The 27,206-nt window shown below is 42.3% G+C and overlaps 1 protein-coding gene across 9 annotated transcripts in view; it reads right to left on the bottom strand.

The window, feature by feature from the left end:
• The window catches only part of TPK1 (thiamin pyrophosphokinase 1), a 443,206-nt gene that overhangs the window by 345,781 nt on the left and 70,219 nt on the right, over positions 1-27,206 (bottom strand). For 7 of the 9 annotated variants that reach the window (XM_061586509.1, XM_061586518.1, XM_061586513.1 and 4 more), the window contains exon 3: positions 16,547-16,621. The exons of the other annotated variants lie outside the window; for them this stretch is intronic. In XM_061586509.1, the coding sequence (XP_061442493.1) occupies positions 16,547-16,621 (75 nt within the window). The remainder of the gene's footprint in view (positions 1-16,546; positions 16,622-27,206) is intronic. 9 annotated transcript variants of the gene reach the window in all.

Raw genomic sequence — 27,206 nt, 5'->3', positions numbered from 1 at the left:
ACCGCAACTAAATATGGAGTACAACATACAGAAATGTCAAAACCAATAAAGAAAATTGAATTGATCTCGTATATAAAGCTAGGTGAGGGGGGGTACAGCTCAAATTGCATTATCCATACGAAAAATGGTACCTCCCCACAGTAACACTTAAGCTATTGGAGAAGATAACATTGGTAACAAAATGCTGACATATGAGATTAATGGGTACCAAATATCAGATTTGTCTTAGCAAGTCATCCCTCTCACCTTCCACCTATGATACATCAGCTTTTCTGATAAAGTGATTTCCCATACCGTATCCAATGATCTGGATCTAGTAATGTCAGTCACTGCTAGAGGGCATCTCTTGGCTGTTAAAAGTGCCACCTCTCTGGCTTTTGACATGCCCGCAGCACAAAACTGTTCACCAATACAATTTCCCCACAGGATTCTTCAATTTTTTGTTATGGTGAGCCATTTCTAGGTAAACCAGGTCCGGGATTACATGCTTTAGCACCGCTGTCACTCTAGCACAGTTGATGTTAGAGCAACGACATTAACTTTCAAGACAAATATTTTAAGTTTGTCTATCAGCACTGCCATAGTAACATGGTGAGAGGATAGATTAGAGTGATCATTGAGTACTGCAGAACAGGATTCCATTCTGTCTCCCATGCTCTTTAACATCTATATGAAACCGCTAGGAGAAGTCATCTGGAGTTGGGAGTTCAATGTCATCAATATGTTGATGAAACACACCTCTATCTCTCCCTACCACCTGACTGCAGGGAGGGAGTGCTCATCCTAAATGGGTGCCTCGAGGCTGTGAAGGGCTGGATGTGGGTTAACAAACTGAAACTTAATCCAGACAAGACGGAAGTGTTGCTGGTCAAGGGGAAAACTGTGCCAGGGATAGGACTGCAACCTGTTCTGAATGGGATCGCACATCCCTTGAAGGAGCAAGTCCACAGTTTGGGAGTACGCCTGGATCCTGCCCAACTGCTTGAATATCAGGTGGCTGCAGTAGCCAGGAGTGCTTTTGGCCAACTCAAGCTGGTCTACCAGCTGCACCCATTCCTGAAAGCAGTTGATCTGACCACAGTGACACATGCATTGGTAACATTGAGACTTGATCACTGTAACACACTCCATGTTGGGCTGCCTTTGAAAACGGTTCAGAAATTGCAGTTGGTTCAAAATGCGGCAGCCAGAACGTTAATTGGATCGCAGTGCAGGCAGCATATTACCCCTGTGCTCTGTCAACTCCACTGGCTCCCAGTTTGTTTCTGGGCCCAATTCAAAGTGCTGGTTCTGATCTTTAAAGCCCTAAAAGGCCTTCGGCCAATGTACCTGAGGGACTGCTTATGCCCACATGTACCTACCCATGATTTAAGATCAGCTGCCTCTGGTCTCCTCTGTGTGCCTGGAATGAAAGATGTCTGACTGTCAGGCACCCGGGAAAGAGTATTTTCAATAGTGCCCTCCAAGCTCTGGAATACCAGAGTTCTGGTATTCTAACAATAGAAAAAAAATTCTTGAGGGTAACACTGGCTTGCGCTTCTGCACGGGTGCACCCTCCCTTACGACAGCTCCCAGATGTCACAGTTTATGGGAGGCGAAAAGAAAGCAGTTTTCAGAATGAAAGACAGAAACCTGGAAGGGGGAATCCAAAGTTTCTCACAAATCAGTATTGTTTCCTCTGCTTTTTGAGGGACCTGGAGTTTAGCTGGACCTATCTAAACAAGATGCTGCCTTGCAAGTGTTGCCACAGAGATTTATGCTGCTCCTCTTTGATGGCATGACGGACAGTGGCAGCTGGATCCCATTGGGACTGGTAGGGTGAAAAGTACGGACGGAGCCTTAACAGTAACAAGAGCAAGAGCCAATGACCGGCAGAGCCAACTAATTCTAGTTTTGTCCACATCCTCCTTCCTGCTGAGTTCCACAAAGTCAACACTGAGACTAAGGAGGAGGAATCTTACAGGCATGCAAGTAAGAAGTCAGGCAGGTGGGGGCTGCCTAAGGGCAGGCTGAGATTGGCGGGGCAACACCCTATTCGCCATATGGACCAGTCTCCACTGATGATAGAGGATGAGCAATTGCAATGCCTGGATTAAGCATTTTGCCTCCAATATGCTCTGCTTATATTTTGTAAATAAAGAGATATTACAAAGACACTCTCCAGAGCCCACTGCTCTCATTACAAGGAAACAGACCTCCAAGGAAGGAACTTTCTACCTCAAGATAAGTGGCACGAGCCTCCTTTGTGTACAAAAAATGTGAGCTTGTGATAAAAAACACAAATTCTGTGACTGGAATGGATACACAGGCCCACCTTCTGCAGTGGCACTTTTAAAATGATCACTCCTGTTTTAGTGATGTGCTCTGGATGTAAATGTGCTCCCAGTTCCAGAGAGAGCCCTATGGCTTGAGTGAGGAATGCTGCTGAAATCATTACTGCCGTTATGCACGGAATGAAGTTTTAAGTTCATCCTCTGTACATGACAGCTGAACACTAATGAGGACATACTTAGGTTTGATGTCAGGGTGAGCAGATAAAAGGGAGAAGACAGCTTTACGCCTTTTTGCTGCACAGACAGAAATAATAAAGCAGAAATGGCATTCCATATATCTGGCCATCTGCATTTAAGTAAGCTATGAAAATGGGGCAGACACACTGGCTTTTATTTCAATTACTCTCTGACTGAAAAATGGTGGCCCACTAACAGCTAGATCTTTCAATTTAGCAATACCATAACTCAAACGTAAGAAATGTTGCCCATCCAGAGAAGGGAAATTTGCCTAAGATTAATAAAAACAATAAACTGTAACAATGTTAAAGCTTCACCAGTACAGACTTTGTAATCTACTTCAGTGGAATATCTCTTGGTGAGATACGTTGCACATAAAGCTCAATTCAGTAACAGGCGACAGAATCTAGAACCAAGAACTCTATAAAACAGTTCCAAAGTCCATAGCGGTTTGTTATTAGGTGAGGTCCCAGCATCAGGTTCAGTCCTCAGAGCCTCTGACATCCTGACCATGGGAAATCTAATCTAATTCCTATGCCCTGAAGCTGGAATGTATACACCAAAAAACATGCCAGCCAGATGTCTGCCCCATCAATGTCCTGGAGAAGTGTGCCTCTGAGGTAGAACTATATGCACCATATCAGGCTCATGCCTTTGAAGCCTAGTTGCTGTTTCTTCCATGTTAATTGGGACCAGGAGAGAATGATTTGCAGCAGATAAGCTCTGAACAGAAGGAAAGCAATTTAGCCCTTTCTCCGTCTACTGTTCCCCTCCTGCAAGATGTTTATCCTGGTTATAGGTTCCAAACCAGCATATGCCTTGGAAATGCAGGTTTGGAGTCTGTTATGGGTGAAGAACAAGTAGTAAGAAGCTCTGCAGAGGAGATGCAGAATAAAATAGGCAGGTAAGGGAAGACTTGTGCGCTCTTTTCCATCTCAACGCTTCTCAGCTATAAGTCACTTCCTCCCAACTCCAAGCTGCATAGGAGAATCAGAGGGACAACGTGTAGTTTCAGCCTAAGTCCCAGTCCTTTCTTGAGTGTTCTGACATCCTAGCTTCTAAAGCCAAGTAATGTCAGGAGAATCTGTTCTTACACAGAAGGGGATTTTACCACATGGCCCCAGCTTTTTAAATAGAAAAAGTATGTTTTATTCAAGATTTCATTGTTTTAACATGGATTTCTATTTTTGTAAATAACAGCAGCCAACATGCACAGGGTTTTCAAGTTGTTTTCCATAACCACCACACAGCCAACTTTACGTGGACAGGTTCTACTGCCCCCCCCAACAGTTCAATACTACTTTCTCCCCCCACCATTTATGTTTGGCTATATTATCATAGGGATGTTGTGCTGTCATGATGAACAGGCCCTATGGAGAGTGACAAATTAAGAGAGACGGCAGGAACCACAGTGTGAAATATAGTTAGCTGAAATATCACAGGCAACCCCAGAAGATTTGGCAAATTCAGAAACACCTGTTGTTACTACTTCCATGCCAAATGGACAGTACATACAAGGGCTGATCGCTTAAGATTTCATGGATCAAATTTTGTCTACTGCTCATCCCCATCTACTACAGTCAATGTTTTAGTGGTTGTTATGTAGTAGGCATAAAGGCTGCTTTAGACTTTGTGGAGAGAATCTCTGCTATTCTGACACACATTTAGCCCAACTCTGCCTCATATTAGACTCAAGTGAAGACTAATTTGGGGCTCAATTCACAGCTTTATTTTGTGATGTGGTTGCTACTACAAAAGTCACTACCACCACCAGTTTGGTTAGCTCTCATAGTGCATCAATAAGGTATGTTATGTTCCAATTACACAGATAAACCAGATCATGTGGCTATTATATGTGCTCACACGCCCCCACCACCAAAGTGGGTAATACTAGCATGAGAATAAACCATACAGTTCAAGCTCCTGACATGATCAGTTCACCTGTATGGTACCAATGCAACATTGGAGCCAACTAAAGAGGAGTGGCTTGATGATTTATTTATTTATTTTATTTATTGCATTTGTATACTGCCCCATAGCTGAAGCTCTCTGGGCGGTTTACAACAATTAAAAACATTAAAAACAAATATACAAATTTAAAAACACATTTTTTAAAAAGCAATTTAAAAACACATGCTAAAATGCCTGGGAGAAGAGGAAAGTCTAGACCTGGCGCCGAAAAGATAACAGTGTTGGTGCCAGGTGCACCTCGTCAGGGAGATCATTCCATAATTTGGAGGCCACCACTGAGAAGGCCCTCTCCCTTGTTGCCAGCCTCCCTGCTTCCCTCAGAGTAGGCACCCAGAGGAGGGCCTTTGATGTTGAGCGTAGTATACGGGTGGGTTCATGCTGGCAGAGGCGTTCCATCAGGTACTGTGGTCCTAAGCCACGTAAGGCTTTATAGGTTAAAACCAGCACCTTGAATCGAGCTCAGAAACATATAGGCAGCCAATGCAAGCGAGCCAGAATCAGTTTTATATGTTTGAACAGTCTGGTCCCTATTACCATGATGATGGTAGTGAAACTGCAGATGTAATGTATGAACTGGAATTTGGGGATATGAAAAGACAGATCATATTTATAAACTCAACAACATGTCACATTACAACCAACTTGAGAATGTGAACATCATACTGTATTTGTTTGCATATGAACCTAAAAAAAGACCTTACTGAATCAAACAAAGGTCTAGGTGGTCATACATTCTGTTTCTAACTGCATCAACTCAGATGTCCCTAGAGAAGTTCACAAGTAGGGCATGAAGATCATGCCATGTTTGCATGCTCCCAGAACCCCTTATGCAACCCTTAGCTGCTTCTGGGAGGAAGGGTGGGATAGAAATTTAATAAATAAATAAGTAACAAAATTAATTTGGTATTCAAACGTATACGAGCGGGCCCTGCAACAAAAATTTACAGTGTGGAGTGTTCTTGTTCAGTAACCGCCTCAGAAACTCAATTTCATTCCCCCTCCCACCCAATTTTCAGTTTCTTTTCCTGAAAGACAATAATTTTTGTGGCTACTGAGCTGCCCAGTCCTGATTGGACTGTTCTTGGGGTCATCTCTCTTTTTCTTCTTTAAGTTTCACTTCTGGAACCTTTGCTGCTCTCCTAAGCCTGCTGATACATCCCACTTATGCATAGGTAGTGCCATTCTGGCTATATAAGCAATGGCACTCGCACCTGAGCACTGGAAATACAGGGAATTAGAACTTTGGTATATTGAAGTTCCAATCAGCTATCATGGCTAAAAGCTGTTGATAGACCTCTCATCCATGAATTTGTCTAATCCTTTTTTAAAAACCATACTAAATTATTTGCCATCTCCTCATTTGTGTGGTAGTGAATTTCTCAAGTTAATTACGCATCGTAATTTAAATTACAACAGTGGGAAAAGGGGGGAGGGTTGCAATGAACGTGCTTAAGATGATGAACTGTGCCAGCCAAATTGCCAAATGCCTTTCATTCTTTCTCCAGCTTCCCTGCCCGCGGCCTTCCTCACAGTAAGGTCTGCTATAAAAAAAGTTAGAAGCTAAATGCTAGGAGTAACAGAGTTCTACAAAGTGTTGGATAAAATACACATAAAATGTCATGCTCTAAGTTCTACAAATGTAAATAGAAGATAAAATTAAGGAGATTTAGAAAGACAGGATTTTTAAAGAAGAAGAAAAATCACCAGCTACAAAAGTCACTACCAAAAACTATTTAATATCTCCTGTCAGGTACATTTTGCTCCCCACTTCCAAGGAAAAGATCAGTGAGACTGAAGACATTAGCATACCTAAGTCTATACCAGTATTTTCCAAACTTCTGATACCTGGAACACATTTTTTCCAGATTACAACTGGAGATACATGTCATTCTCTTAAACTTAAAAAAGAGGGGCAGTATTGCTTCTTGATCTCTCCCAGAAAAATGGTGGGATCCTCCTAGCAACCATAGGGAGGGAGGGAGGGAGGGCATCTTTATTGCTCAGAGCCATAGGCTACCACAATTCGGTATATATAAAATTCAAAATACAAGTCAATTTAACATTTGATTAAACTTATTTCATAAAATAACATACGGAAATGAACCGTAGCCACAAAATTCCTCTCTGGGACAAAAAGCACTGACCCTTCCCGTGAGCTGATGCATGGGTATTACAGCCATGACAGAGCAAGAACACATACCACTAACCCCACTAGATTTTTTTGCCTGGTTCTTAATTTTCTAGCAGCTAGAGCAGATTTTGCTACCTAGCTAGTGATAAATATGCCACTGCCTTGCTAACAATGTATATATCTGCTCCAGCAAAGGTCTATTTGACAAGGTGTAAAGGATATAGCTGAGAAATTTATACCTTGGGGACTCATACAAGGGGTAGCTTAATCAATAATATACAGTGTCCTCAACTTCATCAGACTCACAGATTCAAAACCTTTGATGAGTTGGAATGTTGGAAAACCTCCCACCAAATAAGCAGAGGGCACAGACAGAAGTCTTAAAGCTGTGAATGACTTTCTTAGAGGAACCGCTATAAGGATTGGAAAGTATTGCTCCAAACCAAAAGTTGTTTCATATAGTGGGTACTAAATATAGTTCACACAAATGTCATACTCTAGGAAAACCTAGTTGATATCTCGCCCACCCCCAGCATTCCACCTTCCACTGAGCCTCCTTGGTCAGGTCTCAGAAATGGGACTATGGTTTCTGGCAATGGTTAGAGTTACTTAATTCCCCTGAGCAGCAACGTTATCCCAAGGAAGGGAGTATAGATACCTGACACTCCCTCATACCTGTCAACTGTTGGGTGGGCTGCACTAGGGGATTCCTGAGCATCCCTACTCACTCACTGGTCTGGCTTGCATAACATGTAAGACCAAACCTTGACTTAGGAAATTTATGCAAATGTGCAGGCTCCCAGAGAGGAGCTCACAGACACTTTGCTCTTCCCTGGTCCATTCTGACGCCACACTGCACTGAACTAAGCCACAGTTTGGCTGAAGATGTTGTCCAAACCAAGACTAGTGGTTAAGCTCTCTCCTTGCTAACCACAAGCTGTAACCTTTCCCATAACATGCCCTTTGATGGAATCATCATTATTTTATATTTCTCCTCCCATGTCCAGTATTTTGCTGAACATTTGGATTACTGAAAATGCATCTTACATGGCCTATGGGGTCTTTCTGTCAGTGGTGATCCCAAGTGGTCCAAATAAAGAGGGGAAGGCACCACCTCCTTTGTCCAGTGTAGCAGCACTGATGGAAAGGTACCCAATACAACCAGGCTTTCTACATACAGTGGTCAGCCACCTTGAACAACAACAACAATCCATTATTGATAGGATACCTTGAGGCAGCATAGAAACTAAAGGTGCTCCATCAATCAAAAAGTTAAATAATGTCACAACTGTTATGGGCCTAAGTTAAACATGCCGTGATTAGGTTCTTTATTTATTAGAGCCAAAGTTATAAAACAATCAGAATTCTTAAAAGCTCTGATGATGACAGCACAGCAAAATATCCATAAAATAGCTATGATCAAAAAAGCTATTAAAGATACAAATAAAACCACTCAACTACAACCTAATTTTTGTGCTTTTCTCGACAGGAATGAATGAACATCCAAACGGTATTCAGTCTATCTCATAATATAAGTTACAGGTCATTGTAGTAGATCTTCCATAAATTTTGGCTATGATACTAAAGTCTTTCAATATTCAATTAAAGAATTACCAGAAGTGAAAGAGATAGCAGTGGACCTTTGCACACCTTATCCACATCCAAATACAGTTTTACATTATCAATAATACTTCTTTGGGACAATTCAAACGTTATGTTACACATAACATCCAAGTATTTAAAAGTCTTTATCTGTTCAATTCTATTTTCATTTATAAACCATCTATACAGCCTTGTCTTTTGGTAAAAACCATTACCTCCTTTTTTTGGTAATTTATTAGTAATGTTTATCATGGCAGTATTGAGCAAGAGCTCGTAGAGTTCTCTTCAGGCCCATAGGCGACTGGGACAAGATTAACGCATCAGCAGCATATAGTAGTACTAATAGGTGCCTATGAGCTAGCTTAGGGGGATTCATGTTAGAGCAATTGAGGGCTGTAGCTAGTGAGTTTATGTAGAAGTTAAACAACAGTGAGGTGAGTAAACATCCTTGCTTGACACCTTTGGAAGTTGGAACAAGGCCTGAGTGGAGACCCTCTAGGTTACACCTGATTTTTAAATAGGTGCTTTCGTGTAATTTATATTCATGTTCCATCCAGGCTTGAAGTTTCCAATAAAGACGTCTGGCATAGAGCTTGCTAATTATGTTCAATAAGCTGAATGGGCAGTAATTTGCTGAGTTGTCCTTCCTTCCCTTTTCGAAAATGGGAATAATAACAGCAACATCCCAGTCGGTAGGGATATGAGCATTTTTGCCTATCAACAATGGTGTGCCAGAATTGGAGTCCATCATTCTATGTTTCTTTTGATTAACTCTGGGGGAATGTAATCACAACCCGGTGCCTTGCCTGATTTTAGATGGTTTATCAGATCAACTACCTGAGAGGTTGAAGCAGGGGATCGTTCGAGTAGGGATCCAGAGGTACATTCCAATCGAAGGGTTGGTACCTCCTCCTCAGCATACAACCCATAAAAGTGGGCTTCCCAGGACGGGATATGGCAGTCCAATCATGATGGACCACAATTAGGACATGCTGCCATTAGACATGAGTGACATTGAAGTATTCTTAGATTAGACTGTGTCCTGCCCAGAATGCGAGACGGAGGAGAGACTGGAATTATTCTTGTTTTATTAAAGTAACGGTTACATCAAAAGCAGTGCGCTTCATAGACTTAACTATGCTAACTCACTACTATCCCTAACTAACCTACCTAGGCATAATCTGCAGCGTGTAAAGAAAGTTGACTCAGCACCCCAATCAGGGGGGCACCGCCTTAAGTAGGGAAGGTCTTTGCTCATAATCTCCGACTCCTCCGAAGTTCCACCTTCTGGCCAACCCACTTCTCATGGTGTCTTGCGTGGGGAGAAGGGGGGCGACCCTCCGCTGGTTCATCTGACAGTACAGGCTCGATAGGTGCCAGCTCGGCTTCAGGAGGAGGGAAAGCATTTGAAGTGCCTGGCGGGGAGTCCGGGGGGGTGGAGTTGGCACGCACACCAGGTCATCCCCCAACGGCTCTGTTGGGGCGTCTGCAGGTGGAGCGAAGTCTGCCTCGGTGGGAGAACTGTCCATGGGAACTGGCAGACTGCCAACTACACCCCCTCCCTCATTGTCCTCGAAAGCCTCATCTACCTCCGATTCCTCTTCCTGCTCTAACTGGGGAAGCTGGGGCTTGATCAACTCCCCACCCTGATCCTCCTGGGAGAGTTGGGGCTCTACTGACTGCCATATTTGAACAGTGAAATAATAAAGCCATTAGCCACTATAACAACTTTGGCCCAGTGCAAATCCAATACTCCAACAAGATCAGGAGCACAGTGCATATTCATGAACTCCTTTTCTCTCAGTTCATCCCTCTTGCATATGAATTTCCTTTCCCTCTGAAGTTTACGATGGTTAATACTGAGTTGGCACCAGAATTTTTGCTAACTATGGTTGGTTCAATCCAAAGTCTGTAAACCTATTTCTAGGTATGGTTGCAGTTTGAAGCTAACCATGGTTAGCAAAAATGTTGATGCTGATACAATGCCAACAACAGTTAGTTAAAAATGAAAGGGAGGGAGAAATTCACATGGAAGAGTAAAGGAAAAGGAAGGAAGAAAAGGGCTCCAGGATGTTCCCAACATCCTAACCATGAAGAGGCGATTAGCAGCATTCAACTTGCATTACTCCCAATGCTTTATTTGCTAGCCTCACAGAACCACACTGGAGCTCTATCCAATATGCTTAATTTTACAGTTTCCTTCCTTACGCTTTTATCCTGAGCAATTTCCATCTTTGTATGTCAGGCTACTATATAGCCAAGGTTAAGAAAAACAATTCTGGAACTGCAAGACTGATCACAATAAGCTACTCTTTTCGTCATTTCTGCTTTGCTAATAGCCCTCAAAATTCCTTCAAGAGCAGTTGGTTCAGCAGCATGTTCCAAATCTTCAATTAAACTTGGAGGGAGCAAAATATAGGTTACTACCAAACACTTTCACATAGCAAAAACATGTTAACAATGCAAGACCCTAATGGGATATGTTTCTCAGTTCAGCATAAAAAGCAATAATGGTCTTCCTTTCTAAAATTTCTACTTTTGTTGTAATCATCTATAAGGCCTTATCTTAAGCACTTCAAAGCAATTCTCCGCTGCAATTGTTCAGTTACCATGAACTAAAGATCACCAAGTTTCAGCACTTCAAAACACCAGAAAGGGAATTATTAATTATTCATTTTTCCTCATTTTTAAATAATACAAAGACTAATTAAACAAACATTTTGTTTTTAGGACTTTTGCATATCCTGTCCTTAGACTGAGAAAGAATGGAGTGTATAGCACTCACATAGGCCCAGGCCAGACGCCACCATGGTTAATGCATGATGGGGATGAAATGTCCTTTATTATAGCTCTTTGATGTTTAATATATGTCCCTTATTTCACCACTCACCACCACAACCACTTGCAGAAAACCCTATAAAATACACACCAATCCTCTGGAAAACCTGATAATAAACAGCTAACAATAGCCTCAACAGCACATTCAAATGCAGCAAAGGTTAATTAACAAGAGAGTCTGTGCAGTGTATGGTTAGGATATTGGACCAGAACTTAGGAGACCAAAGTTCAAATCCCCACTCAGCCACAAAGATCACTGGGTGATCTTGGGTTAGTCACTGTCTCTCAGACTAACATCTTTCACAGGGTTATTGTACGGACAAAATGAGGAGGGAGAGAACCATGTATACTTCCTTGAGCTCCTTGGAGGAAAGGTGGGATATAAAAGTAATCATAAACAATCTGAGCTTCTTAGAGCTGTAATCCTATGCACGCTCTGGGCCAAACTATGCATTATTTTATTCACATTTTTAAATATGCATGCTTAAACTGGTCACTTTAATCTGAAGAAAAAGCAGCCATGGAGCCTCAGTTCAGAATGTGCTCCCAATCCAGATGGAGACCTTTACCAGTTCTCTGCTTAAAATGTCAGCTCCCTTGTTTTTGTTTGCCCCCAAAGGTATTGTTTGCAGTAAACAAATAATGGGGACAAATAGTGGGAGCAGGATGATTTTCAGCAAGAAACTGGCTGAAACTGGATCAGGGCCCCACAGCTAATTTTTCTGCAGAATAAAAGTGGCCAATTTAAGCATGTGTATTTAAAAAGTGTTAGTAATTATTAAAAAGCATGAATATTCTAATCTAGTGTGTAGCTTGGCCCTTATTCAGGAGTTAGGCCCTATTAAACTGAGTGGGTAAACATACAGAGAACTGGCCTGTTGGTCTCGCACTGCTGATTAGGGGAACGGTCACTGTATTTATTTTAGGTCCATTCCAGATCTTTTCTGATCTCTGTAATCCACCAAGATGAAGTAGGAAAATACACTTTATACAGGATTTAGTTTAGGAAGCAGCAAGCATGACCATGGGAAAGTGTCCACCATAACAGTGGTACATCTAACACCAAAGCAAGATTAATGAAACACATCACCTTGCAACAGGGAACCATTCAACTTGAGAAATAACATTTTGTTTCTGCTCTAACACCTTAGATTATAGTAATGGAACTAAGCATGCAAAAATGATTTCCATTTTGAAGTTACTTCCTGGAGCTCACAGTCAACTTGTGCTTAACTGACTTTACCACCACTTATCAGAAGCATAAGCTTGCTCTAGTCTAATATCAACAGCCCACTCCCAGAGAATGATTAGATAATGACAGCTCGCTCCTTTTCAAAGATCCTCAACTGTCCAGGAAAGGAGTTGGGAACCTCTGGCCATGGGTGAAATTTGGCTCATCAGACCTCCCCATTTGGCCCAAATCACATCCACCTGCCCCACACCTGATCTCATATGTGACATCAGGTGTGAGTCAGGTAGAGATGTGGCTAGATTGCCTGTTCATGCATCAGCTGCCGCATCCTGAGAAGTTATCGCCCTGCCTACTGAGCCAGAGCAAGCAAAAGTATAAGAAGCAGAAATCAAGATGTTGCAAGGACTATTCTCATGGCAATGACCTGTCTTGAGATCAGATGTTATTCTGAGTGGTCTTGAAAAGGGTTAATAATAATAATAATAATAATAAAATTTTATTTGTTAGTCACCTATCTGTCCGACTTAACGGACACTCTAGGCGACTTACAACAACAATTAAAATACAATATACAATTCATCCAATATCAAAACATCTAAACACAACAAAAAAGCTAATCCATCCCAAGGTTCTTGTAGGCCTGCCTGAATAGCCAGGTCTTTAAGGCTCGGCGAAAGCTCATCAGGGAGGAAGCATGTCGAAGATCATAAGGGAGAGAATTCCAGAGGGTGGTAGCCACAACCGAGAACGCCCTCTCCCGGGTCCGCACCAGCCTAGCTGTTTTGACTGGTGGGACCGAGAGAAGGTCCTGTGTGGCTGATCTTGTGAGGCGGCCTAATTGATGATACTGGAGGCGGTCCTTCAGATAAACTGGGCCAAAACCGTATAGGGTTTTAAAGGTCAGCACCAACACCTTGAATTTGGCCCGGTAAGCTACTGGTAAGCACAAGCTGAGCTCTGAAAACTGGTCTTCTTCTTGGCCAAGTCTTAAGACATTCTTGGAAAATGAAAGTCAGTGTTTTTGACTCTCCAGCCAGGGACTGCCAACCTGGCAGCCATGGACACCAGTGTGTCTGCTGGTGCCTCTTATGCCACCTTCGAAAGGTCAGTAAATATCCACTCAAAAACATGCAATGCACAAGAGACTTCCCACTCAGTTCCTGTTTCCACTGGCTTGGCCTCTCCTACACTGAACACAGCCCCTCAAATATGACATTTCACTGGATATTAGGATTCAACATCCACTCTCCCTTCCATTTCGAACAATGGAGAAATGGAAAACACTTCTCTTTGAATGAGCATGCCAATGGCTGATGTAGATGGGGCCTTTTAGATGGGGCTTCCATTTTGTGTTAAGCAATACCCCACCCCACAGCAGCCATTTTGTATTATGCCTTCACACACTCACACCTCACAGCAGCCATAGTGCCCATGCAACTTTCAAAAAATTCTAAATGTGCCCACTGGGCCAGAAAGGTTGGTGACCCAGAGTCCAGAAAATTGCATCATAGACAAGGTGACTGCATTAGTGCCACTTCCCTAAGCCGGCTAGAATTTTTGTGGGTGTTTATTGCACAGACTTCTGGGGTGATCATCAGAAGGCACTACAGCCATACTTCACTACGGCCTTCCTGAAGTTCAAAGTCCCCTCTCCTTGTTACACTCCAATATAAAGGTCTACGGGCCACACTCCAGCTAATGACCACACTATAGCTGAGCTGATACTTCTCAGAGGACATTTTTTTTCTGAGAAAAATCCCTCCCCCCTCAAATACTCTCCTTTTTTTGCTGCTGCTTAAGGGGAAAGCTTAAGGGGGGGAAAGAAAGCAACTGTAGTACTGTCACTACTAATAGTGAGCTCCATCCTAACTGGCAAGCAGCGGCACTCTGAGCAGTCTAGAAACAGCACCAGGTGACTGATTTTAGCTGACATTTTAATTTCCCATAACGCTCTAGAGAAAAGATGCACCAGGGCTCTGAGCAAAGTTAACATGATAGCTAGAACCAGCCTCCCAGTACTGCTAAGAGGGCAATGCCAGATTTTTTTAAAAAAAAAAACGAAGGGCTTCCACCCTATCACATTTTGCATGCCAACTTCATACCTAACCCCAGGAACGCCACCCTGCAGCCAAACTCCCCCTTCCCTTAGACCTGGTCCAAGCTTCCCCCATACACACAGGTCGGCAAGCCTCTCTCTCCCTGCCCCTTTCGACCTTTTCTCACAAGGAAGAGGGAAGCTGGGCTGAGGCAAGCCACATGGGAAAAGATGTCCCAGCCTGTCCTGATTGTTCTTCCATGGCTCACCCAGCTGCCACCATCTCAGTTACTCGCCTGCCATGACCCTGAAGCATTGCCCCTGCGGCCTCGCTCACCTTGTCGCCACCTCATTCACTTGCCTCCTGCCATTCCATGTGCCCTCCATTGCGCCTAGACCACTGCAGCCATGGAGGGTTATCGTCACACTACATGACGGCAGTCCGAGAAAAATATAGATATAGGAAGAAATCTGGGGAGCCAGGGCAAGTTTTCAGCTGTGGGCTCTGCTGGGGCCTCAGCAGCTACCAACGATCTTTTGCCAAGTGCTGATGCCAGCCCTAACCTAGTGAGTTGATGGCTAAGGTAAAATTTGAACTAAATACTTCCTGACTCACAACCCAATCCTACATGTTTACTTAAAAGAAAGCCCCACTAAGTTTCATGGGGCATCTTTCTTTTGCAAATATAGTGCCTGCAGCTTACTAACCTATCACAGTTCTCATAAACAACTCTGATAACGGATCTTGCAACAAGCCAACTTTTTTTTAAATCACACTGAAAATCCTGCTGTGACAAAAAATCTCAATTTTGCCCAGCTATTGGAACCTCAATAAATGACTGCTGGAAATAGGTTTTGGGCTCAGCTCTTAAATATCGCAAGAATTCTAGAAGGCAAGAATTCCTACCAAGCATTGATTTTCCCATGAAAAGAGGAAATAGCTTCAAGCCTCCCGTGACTTATATATCTCCAAAGGCCCCAAACTCTATATTGCTTATTCAAATCATACAGATCTTCAACAGGGAAAAAAAGCTCATTCCCAGTGTTGATGATAAAAGGCTACAAGCTCTTTTTTATTGCAATTAAACCAGCATACTTTGTTGGTGACCTTTCAAGAAACACATATTCCCTAAATTATAAATGCAGCATCGATCCACTCTATTTTTATTACAAGCCTAACTATCAAAAGCTCCTGAGAATCTTTTCACCCACATAAGTGCATTATCAGCCCATAAACAACTCTCTAACATAAGAAATACAGAATGTGCATAATCAGCTCACTCACTACATTGGGCAACCAGGGAAATATTCTTCTGCCTTAGTTCTCAGTGCAGCATTAAACCTGTGTCTGGATTGTACCAGAGTGCAGGTGGAGACTCATATGACTGAATGCTTGTTTCTTCATACAAATTTTTTTTTTAAAAAAAATCATAGAATCATAGAGTTGGAAGGGGCCTTGTAGGCCACTGAGTCCAACCCCCTGCTCACAGCAGGAAATCCACAGCTAGAGCATCTCCTGCAGATAGCTGTCCAGCCTCTGCTTGAAGACATCCAGCGAAGGGGATCCCACCACCTCCCTAGGCAGTCGGTTCCATTGCCGAACTGCCCTTACTGTCAAGAAGTTCATTCTAATGTCCAATCTGAATCTACGCTCCTGCAACTTAACACCATTAGACCTAGTCCTACCCTCTGGGGCAGCAGAGAACAAATCTGTACCCTCCTCTATGTGACAGCCCTTCAGGTACTTAAAGAGTGCAATCATGTCACCCCTCAGCCTTCTCTTCACCAGACTGAACATGCCAAGTTCCTTCAACCTTTCCTCATAAGACTTGTTCTCCATACCGGCTATCATCCTCGTCGCCCTCTTCTGGACCCGCTCTAACTTGTCTATATCTTTCTTAAAATGAGGCGCCCAGAACTGAACACGGTATTCCAGATGAGGCCTGACTAATGCAGAATATAGAAAACTATGTGATAGGGAAAAGGCCTCTGGCCTACCCTGTTCCCTGACAAGCTCATTTTCTATGTGCAGATACTCTTTTTGTATGAAGGAGCACTGAACCATGTGAACCCCTTCTACACTCTGAAATGATACATTCCAGTCACAGGTTTACTACCTCGGTGAGGACTAGGTCCTGGACTCAAACCAGACCCTGAATATTTCATACTGCTAATACAAACTGCTATATGGAGAATTGCTGGAGAGAAAGTATATTCAGCCAGGCAGTAGATAAGCAAATGGAGAGATGCATAAGGTCATTATTTACCTCTGCTCCACAAATGATGAAAATGACCTTTGTTCAAAGGCTGGTTAAGAATCAGAAGGCAAATCTTCAGGTTTCCTGAAAAAAAAAGACGGCATTGGTAATTCATTGTATTACTTGGCATTCTAAAGGTAAAGGTAAAGGTGTCCCTGCACTTATAGTGCGAGTTGTTTCCAACTCTCAGGGTGACGTCTTGCGATGTTTACTAGGCAGACCATACATATGGGGTGGGATTGCCAGTTCCTTCCCCGGCCTTTCTTTACCCCCAGCATATGCCGGGTACTCATTTTACCGACCACGGATGGATGGAAGGCTGAGTGGACCTCGACCCCTTTTACTGGAGATTTGACTTCCTCCTTCCGTTGGAATTGAACTCTGGCCATGAGTACAGCTTTGGCTGCGTTATCGCTGCTTACCACTCTGCGCCACGGAGGGTCTACTTGGCATTCTACTACAACCCATTTCTAGCTAATGTATAGCCAGAAACCCTAGAAAAGCCCCAGCATTAACTGTATTTTGGAAAGAGAGAGCCACTTTGTGTTAAGTTCTATATCTGCATGTGTTTATGTGCATGTAAGTACTACCTACTCACTAGAAAGCAAAGTCTTTTGAATGTTTTACTAATCTGTTGACAATGTCTAAAATAGAGATATGTGGCACTTCTAGTCATGCAAGTCATCATCATCATCATCACTGTTTATTTGTATGCCACCTTTCCATAACAATTTATGCACAAGGTACAAGATCAGTGTGTGTAATATCCGGGGTAAATAATAAGAGCTCTCAAATAATAATAATAATAATAATAATAATAATAATAATAATAATAATAATAATAATAATAATTTAATTTATGTGTCGCCTATCTGGCCGGTGGCCACTCTAGGTGACGTACATATAGTAGAATACAACAAAATACAATAGAGTAAAATACAATATAACAATATAAATTATAATAACAAACAATACAGTGTAGGGGGCATGTCGATCATAAAAACATTAAGCCTCCCCAGAAGTCCCAAAAGCCTGTTGAAAAAGCCAGGTCTTTAAGGCCTTGCGGAACATATTCAGGGAAGAGGCGTGCCGAAGATCTTGTGGGAGGGAGTTCCAGAGGGTGGGGGCCGCCACTGAAAAGGCCCTCTCTCTAGTTCCCGCCAACCTAGCTGCTTAGAGTAGATTCCTCTACTGTTTCAGTGACTTTAGGCAGTGTGCTGCAGTGGTTGGGGTGTTAGATTCAGCTCTGGGGAAACAGCTTTGAAGGGCCCTCCAACAAAGTGTCTTCTGATGGGCCCTGACAAGTTGCCCCCCCCTCAAAAAAAAAAGGTTTCCTATTAGCTACGGCAGAGAGGAATAGTGCCATGATCTGTAGTAAGTAGCTATGAGGTCCCTGACATTTCAGACTTATCACACCTCAAACTAGCATTGTTCCAGAGCAATGTGGAACATTTTCAAAAGTGGTGCCTTGCAGCCACCCTCCACGCTTGATACAAACCAAACCATAAGAAAAGCAGGTGGGTATGCTCAACCTGGTACTGACAACAGCACCCGTTGGCCTTGCAGGTACACTGTGCCTTTGTAGGCAACTCAAGTTCAAAGCCCTGATTAGCTATAAAGCTCAATGAGTGGCCTTGGGCAAGTAACTATGCCTTTCTCTCAGCCAAACCCACCTCATAGGATTGTTGTGAGGTGAAAACCCTACTCTGAACATTTTGGAAGAAAGGGAAGGACATTATAGTAAAAGCTATATACACTAACAACACAATTGTATACATGTCTATTCAGAAGTCCCACCAAGTTCAATTGGACATACTCCCTTATAGGATTATAACCCAAGGCACCAATCCTATGCATGCTTAGTGGGGAGTAATCCCCACCGAATACAGTGGGACTTACTTTTCAACAGCATGCACACGATTGCACTACAGTTACCAAATGATACACCAGGATCCAAAGAATTATGACACTAGTTCAAGTAGGCCAAGAGTACTTAAATATGGTTTTCCCCTTAAACTTCACCCCCCTCACCCCACTGGCAATGCTACATAGCAAATGGCTTTTGAATCTGAGAGGAGTTCCAAATGCATTGTGTGATACAGCACAGGAGACAGCTCCCAGACATAATTTTGAGCAACTGAAGCCTGCAAGCCTAGGGCTCTTACTCTTCTGGGCCAAAGCTTCATATATGTTAGGTAAATTAATTTATTTGCGAAAAGAAATGCAGGTAAGATTCTAACCCTATTCAGGCATGATACCTTCATATGATTACTATCACATGAGAGATTATTGGGGCTATACTCATTGGTCCCATCTAGGATTGCCAGGTTCTTGGCCTGAGACTGATCTGTATCTTTAGGAGAAGAGAAAATCAGCCAAGTACAGGTGTTCTTGCAACCCTGTAATGAGAAAAACCACAAGGTGGAATTCTCCTTCCCCCCTCCACAGCTTTTAAAGATGCAGAAGAGCTCTTGGTTGCCAGGCCCAGCCTCCAAGAGGTCTTCTGTATCTTTAAAAGTTGTGCAGGGGAAAGGGAGAATTCCACCTTGTGGTTTTTCCCATTACAGAGTTGGAAGAACACCTGCACTTGGCTGACTTTCTCTTCTCCTAAAGATACAGGATCAGTCTCAGGGCAAGAACCTGGCAACCCTAGTCCCACCCCATTCATCATGCTCCCATTGCCTAGTCCTGTCACCTCCACATGTTGGAGGACAAGGATCTGCAGTAGGAAGCCTGCTGTACTCATGTAGGCTCCCTACTTGATTTCGAACCCTGCACAATCAGGATGCCAAATTGTATGGGGTGTCCAGACACAGAGAACAGGCAACCTGCTGCATACTTTTGCCATCTGATGTGTGGAAGATGATGGGATCAGACAACAGGAATGCAACAGAGATGGCAGGGCCAATGAACGTGGCCGCACTCTCTCCCTCATGTATTCAGAGTTGAACAGGACATATGTTATACCTCAATCATGGTACATTTGCAAACTAGCTCACTGGTGCTATATAAGCTGCCTGCCTTCATCTAAATTTAATGTAAGGGTTTTCATCTGCAAAGCCATTCACAGTCTGATCTCCTAGAATACTATTCAGTACTATTGCCGACCATTACAAATCTCTCAAGGTATTTGAATGGAGATGGCCATGAGAGCTTGGACACTGCACCATAGCTGAGTCATGGGGATAATGGAGGTGGGGGATGGGGAAAGAGATATCTAGCTGCAATTAGCTGAAATTGGAGGAGTTGCCTGGGGGACTGCCTTGCAGGAGTGCCTGTTCACCTCCATTTATGCTCTTCTTTTATATCTGTAAACGAAACAAATAATACAAAAAAGGGCTCCAGTGCTTTCTCATCCAAAGGAAACCAAGCAAGTAGCATTGCCCCTGAAACATCTCAGTGCTCTGGCAAGTGAGAAAAAGTGCATAACAATATCTACATTACAAAAAGAAGACAGAGAATGAAATATATAAAATGGATACTTGATATTTCATGCATGAATTCTACAGAGTAAATGCAATACTTACTTTTAATAGGGACGCATGCAATGGGACTTTGCATTTCTGAATTACCTTATGCAGTTGTACAGAAAATTCTCCTGGATCTTGAGTGCCTCAGGCCATCATTTCAGCATACATTCCAACTGCTCTATTTCCCTAGGATAGTTCCCATTCTTAATCCCCATCTCTGATAAATTAGTCTCTATTTTATCACTTTTTCCCCAGGTGATGGGAGGAGATACTGTGGTTATTTTTTTTTTTAAAGTTAGGTGTGAGTAAAGATGGGCGAGAATTTTGTTTCAGTTCACATTTCAAGTAGAATTTATCAAATTCACCCTTTCTATAACAATATGAGAACCAAACACAGCTATCCTTTGGAAGTACCGCTTATTTGAATTTTGCAATGCAGTTCACCAACCAAACAATGTTTAAAAGATGCATATATTAGGGGAACACTGTGTATAAAAATGAATATGTGAGTGAAAATAACATGCAAAAATGTATTATATGACAAGAAATAGCTTGCAAAAATGTGTACATTAGTCAAAAACCCCTACAAAAATGTGTTTATTAGGAGAAATGTTCACTAAAATGCTGGATAATTTTCATTCTAAAAGAAATCACAAATTGCCTCAGAAATACAAAGAACTAAATTTAAGACTGGAAAAATGAGAAACTGAGAGAACCGAAATTGACAGATCTTTCCATCCCTAGGTGTAAGTTGCAGGCAACAGTCCTTCCCTCCAGTCTCCAGAGTCTAGATCTTCAAGTATACGCATGCAGAGCAGGGGGAGAGAAGTATCTTGTCTCTAATGTGCACATGCAATGCAATCTTACATGTATTTACTCAAAAGTAAGTTCCACCATGTTCAGTGGGGCTTACTCCTATATAACAGTGCACAGGATTGCAGCCTAAGATACCATGTATTTTAGGTCCATAGCCTAATGAGATGATGACGATGATGATGATATTTATTCCCTGCCCTTCGCTAGTAGGTCCCAGGTCAGATTACAGAAATTTAAAATACAGTATTAAAAAGAGTTAAAACATTACATTCACAAGAATAGGGTGGGTCCTGAAACGCACATCTCAAGTGCCAAAGATCATGGTAAAGAGGTCCATTTTTAGCATTTTGAAGTTTATTTATAAAACTATTTCTATGCCCCCCCCTTACTCCAAAGAGTACAAAGGCGGTTTATAACTGGTAAAACAACAATAAAACATAAAGCATAACCATAAAAACATATCAGTAAAATATTAACACCAATTACAGTAATCAGGCTTGGGAATGTCTGAGAAATTGGGTATATTTTTTAATGCATGCTGGAAGTACCCAATAGTTAGTGCCTGCCTAATCGCCAAGAGGCAGTCATTCCATAGGGTAGATGCCACCACAGAGAAGGCACTTCTTTGTACCATCATGAGCTTTTCTGCCGGGCGTGGCATGGTTAACAGAGCCTTCTCTGCAGATCTTAGTGCCCAGGGAGAAGGCATTTCTATACTGCCCAGGGAGAAAGCATTCTCTTAGGCATCCTAGTCCCAAGCTGTTTATAAACCAATAAACAAACCTTAAACTTGGTTTGGTAGCAAACTGGCAGTCCACAAAGCACAGGTGTTGTATGCATGCAGTAAGACCCCATCTGCACCATATATTTAAAACAACATCATACCGCTTTAAACAGTCGTGGCTTCCCTCAAAGAATCCAAGGACATGTAGTTTAAGAGTACTGCAAGCTGTTAGGAGACCACTGTTCCCCACACAGAGTTACAATTCCCAAAGTGGTTTAATCAGTTCTTCTTCCCTAGGGAACTGGGAATTACAGCTCTGCGAGAGGAACAGAAGCCTTCAATGTTATTTGCTTTCGGTTGCGCATTGAGCCTCCTTCTGCTTTCCCAGGCCTCCTCCTCCCCATATATGCCAGTTAGAAAGGAGAGAACATGCACGCACATCAGCCAGCATCTCCTGACATCGGGCAACCCTGTGTGTGGGAAACCAAGGTTTAAATCCCTACTCAGCTATGAAATGCAAATGGTGGAATTGGGCCAGTCACTATCTCTCATCCTAATCTATCTCATAGGATGGTTGTAAAGCTAAAAATATCGCACAAAGCATTCTGGATAAGGGGAAGGATACAAAGTAAACATACAGGGAATGGGCTTTATATTACAGTCAGATGTTTTTGTTGCATGCCTCTAGTTTACTGGTTCAAAATTACCGACGAGGAAAGAGATTAAGGTATGGGTTGATCACAAGATCACTGTAAGTAGTCTATGTGACATGACCACAAAGTGGGCAAATGTAAATTTTAGGTGCATAGTCATGAATGATGCCACATCAAATGGTGAGAAAAGCAAGACGGTCACAGGAATGGAAGATTATTTTCTGAGCAGCGATTATAAACTATTAGCAGTTTATTTTAGAGATAAACTGAACAGGGACATCACAGTACCTACATCAGATGCAGATGTAAAATTTCCATGGTTAAAAAATCAGGGTTAAGAGATGAGGAACATCCCACAGAATTGTGCGCTCCATTAATTTTCCAAGCTAATTCCACTTTCTTTTCCCCTTTCAACATCAAACATATTCATTGTTATGACTGCACCAAAACCGGTGCTAACTATGGTTAGCTTTATACCAGAGTTTGAAGGCAGCTGGTTTGCAACCATGGTTAAAGACAGTGCTTTTTGGGTAAAAAAAATGTGGTGCTGGTGACTTCCAAACGCCCACACCCAGCAACAATAAATTTGTTATGATTGTGCAGATCTGACTCACATACTGAGAATTTCACTCATACTTATGCACCCAATCAGTAATCTGGGCAGAAGTGGGGTCAGGCTAGTGGCAAGATTCTCTTGTCTTTCTGGTCAGAAACTGCAGAGAATCTGTTCCCAACATGGTTGAATTCCCAGTGCAACCAGTTATATAGCTTTTGGTGGTATTGCATGATTTCTACTCTTTTAGTGTGTTTAACAGCTTTGAACATGTATGTCAAGATGTGAAATCTTATGATACAATCAAACCTTATAACAAATAAAAGTAGGTAAGGGATTTTAAAGAACACCCTCTTTTCTAAGCAAAAGTATTATGTTAAGTATGGTTCTCGGCTATGGAATGCATTAAACATACTATTGCAAAGGAAAGGATGATTGGCCACTTATCAAGTATAGTGTCATTACAGATGTGCTTTCATCCACCATCTTCTTGTTTCATTCAAGCTAATCTAAAGCAGGTATTGTACAGTTTATTTTCAATTTTGCCTTTCTTAGCTGAATGACCTAAGAACATGAATAGCAGATTGTAGTAGTAGCCATCATCTGATGTATCAGAGGAAAATTAACTCTATAAAATAATTGGTTTTTTAGCTGCATAATATAAGAAACCTCACAGCTAGTAAAATCTTGAAAAGCTTCTTGGAGATAAACTGAACACCCACATTCTACACAAAGCCTTGCACATTCTGTCTTGGGACTGCCTTCAAGTCGATTCCAATTTATGGGCAACCCTATGAATAGGGTTTTCATGGTAAGTAGTATTCAGAGGTGGTTTACCATTGCCTTCCTCTGAGGCTGAGAGGCAGTGCTAATAAAAAAAACATTGACACAAACACGAACACAACACACAGTTGGACAGAAGCAGAAATCAGCCTCTTTGCCCTCAGGAATCTAGAAAAGCGGAGAATTGTTTTGTTTTGTTTTTAAGCATTGCCGCTCTTGCTCTTCTGGAATCAATTACGAGCCTCACCCACCTGTCAAATTTGGCCTGCAAGGCTGATCCTGTTAAGGATCCGGCCTGTGAAGGCAAAATGGTTCCCCACTGTAACTCTAATAGGTTAATGAAACGGGACTTACCCTTGCAGAAGCTGTAATGAGGAATCAAATATTGGGGATTTTTAATCTTTGATTCATCTCAGTGAACCAGAGTTTGGAAAGCCGGCAACAGCAAGGATTCCTGGGAGACAGACCCTCTGTGACCTCTGCGTACATATCTTGCAAACCTGAAGGTATAGACTTCCTGACTCCTATGGAAATTTGGGGAATGTCACCCAGTAAGAATAGGCGCTCCTTTCAAACAAAGGGAATGTTTATGATAGTCTAAGCCTTGGGAGGAGACAGAATAGCTCCTTTCAAACAAGGAAATGTTATGCATTTCTATAGCTCCTTTCAAACTAGGAAATTTTATGCCTTTAGGAAGAGACAGGATAGCTCCTTACAAACTAGGAAATGGTCTGCATAACCGTTATGATAATCTTAAAGGAAGAGACAGACCATTAGGAGTTCACAGGTAGGAGATTGCAGTCATTATCTGGGAATTCCTCAAGGAATGGTTTCTGGAAAAACAACAAATTCCTTGACTGATGGTCCTAAATTCTTTCATTGTTCTTATTTGTCATGTCCACATCTTCCTGGAGACTTTTACACTGGGTTTACATTGGAGTCAGTTTAGTTAGGAAAACGTATAAAACATGAGGAGTGAGAAGGGGTTGGCAGTTCCTCCTTCTGGATGGCTCAACAGCTGCTTTTGTTATCAAGGCACCCTAGCCTCTTTGGGACAATGGCAGAGCTTCAGAGCTATGGATTTTGGTGAGAACTTTAAAATCTAGCACTGGATCCATGAGGGCAGAGCTTTTGGCTCATTGGGCTACATACGAAAGTCTCTCGCAGTCTTGGTCTTGCAGCAACTCTCCAGGAAAGGTATATGCAACTTCTGGGCCTCTTTCTTTCCCTTTTCTTTCTGTGTGGGTGAGTTTGATGTGAAAGTGTGCATATGTTTAGTCTCTTTGCTTTGGTCTATCCAGTGTTGCTGAATGAATGAATAATAGTTAGAAAGCTGCTCATTGTTAACTGTAATTGTAAACTGCAATATTTTTCATTGTTTCTTCTCTTAATAAAACCATTCTTTATTCTCTTTCTGTGTATGTGTCATTGGGTTAAGGGTAAAATTATACATGCTCTAGGGGTAACTCCAGCAAAAGATCCTTCTGCTCTCTGGGGAACTTGGATTTCTAGTGGGCTATGCTCATGAGGAAGTTCAAGGTCCATTCGTAACAAAGCCATGCTGGTTCTGCTTCAGCAATAGTTATTTTATATGCTTGACAATTTTATCTTTAATAATTATTTTCATCAGTTTTCCCAGCTAACTAGCATGTAATTTCTAGGATCCCCTTTTTAAAAAAAATTGGTGTTCCATTCGTTACTTTCCAATCCTCGGGTCCTCCACTTTCTAGTCCTACACAGGCTACTTTTTGTTAGAAGATCAGCAATTTCACAATTGAACTCTTTAAGAACTCTTGGGTGGATGTTCAGCAGTTTGTCAGTTTTTACTTAGGCCTAGAACTTTGTCTCTTGTCTCCCCTATTTGCTTCAGTTTCTTCCTGTGAAAGTTAGTTCAGGTACAGGGATCTGCACTATATCATCTGCTATGAAGACAGACGCATTCAGCTTCTCTTCAATCTCCTTAACTTCCTTTAGCACACCTTGACTCCCTTGTCATCCAAAGTTCCACCTCCCTAGCCTGTTTCTTGTTGGTCTTTTATGTTTTTAGCAATGTGCTCCTCTGCTCGCAGTTCTTTTGCAAAAGTTTGTGCCTCTTCTTGTTCTCATTTGGACAAGATTTCCATTTCCTCAAGGAAACCTTCTTGCTTCTAATAGCTTCTTTGACTGTTAACAGGAATCTTCTTTGCTCTGGTGGTACTTTTCTTGATCTGCAGTTTACATTCTAGCTGAGTTTCTAATATTGGGGTTTTAAACAACTCCCAAACATTTTGGAGAGATCAGACCCTCTTGACTTTCCCTTTCAACTTCCTTTTTACCAATCCCAATTTTTTTGAAAGTTTCCTTTTTCATATGTGTCTGTGTGAGATTTTCTTGGCAATTCTCTATTTACATGTTTTTCAAAACATGTTTGCCTGTTTTTTGCGAAGATGACTTTACAAAGTGGTGACACCAGGTTGCGACTTCTGGAGCTAGTTGCTCTTTTTTTAAGAACTGGTCTTAGGACAATTGATAACCGTAAACAGACTTCTGACATTGATCTCCAGCTTACAAACAATTTGTTTTATACTATACTTTTGCGTACAGATGCTAGGATACATAATCTGCAGATATTCCGAAAAGTAGCCAATCTTTTTTACCCTTTTCTTTAAAACATTTTAAAAAATCTGACCATTCCATCTAAATTTAACAGAAACTTGAAATGAACTCCAGGAACAAATGTCATGAGCCTTGCTGGAGGGGGGTGGACCAATGAGAACGAAGTGGTGGAGGACATAGAGTGGAATCGAGCCTGTGAGAAGCCGAGCGGGGAGTTGGCTTCAGAAGGCGCCCCAGTTCTGGACTTTGACAGCTCAACCCCAGCAGCTCCAGATACCCCTGTGGAGAGTCAACCTGACCAACCGGTTGTTTCCCCACCTGACATTTCCCCACTTCCTGTGCCTGCATTGCCCACAGGCAGCCCTCCCTCTTCTGAGGGGGAAGACGGGATGGTGAGGGGGCTCTGCCTTCGCCTCACACCAGGAGGTGAATGCGGCAGGAAATTCAACAGGCACGCTTGAGGTGCAGTTCACGCCTGTGTAAGTGCTCCTAATAGTGACAGTTAGCACACACAAGTAGGGTGCCTGCCCAGCATTACTTAAACAGGGTGAGAGGGGAAGAGTCACTGAGTCACCGTCTTAGTGCAGTGAAGTTGTGCCTAGTTAGACTTAGAGAGATGCTGAGTTCTGAGTAAGCTGTAGGTAGATTCATGAAGCGCAATGAATTGAAACTTCCTCTTACTTCAATAAAAGAAAAAACCACAGCAGTGTCTGAGTCTGAGTTCTTTCAGTTCAGGCAGGACAAGGAAGCTCCTTTTAAGGAAGGCTTTTAAAAAAAGTGAAACTGACCACCTTTGTTCAAACCTGTGCCTTTGCTTTACTATGAAACTGACAACCCTGTGTGTTTGTTTTGCTATCAATAAACTGAAATGCCTTTGCCTTTGCCTTGCTAGGGTGAAACTGACAAGCCTGTACAGAGATCTCTTGCTTTCTCCCAGGTTTGGGGAGAGAAGGATCCAATACAATTCAGGGGAGGGCGGAGGAGGGGTGTGTGTCAGGTAGGCTCCCTTTAATGCCCCTGTTGAAGCTGTCCCCACCATCTATGAGCGGCTGTAGGAACCTATCCCTATTCTTTC

Source organism: Rhineura floridana, chromosome 10, assembly GCF_030035675.1.
Source record: "Rhineura floridana isolate rRhiFlo1 chromosome 10, rRhiFlo1.hap2, whole genome shotgun sequence".
NCBI lineage: Eukaryota > Metazoa > Chordata > Lepidosauria > Squamata > Rhineuridae > Rhineura > Rhineura floridana.
Note: the sequence above shows the minus strand (reverse complement) of the source record. Positions and strands in the feature narration are given on the sequence as shown.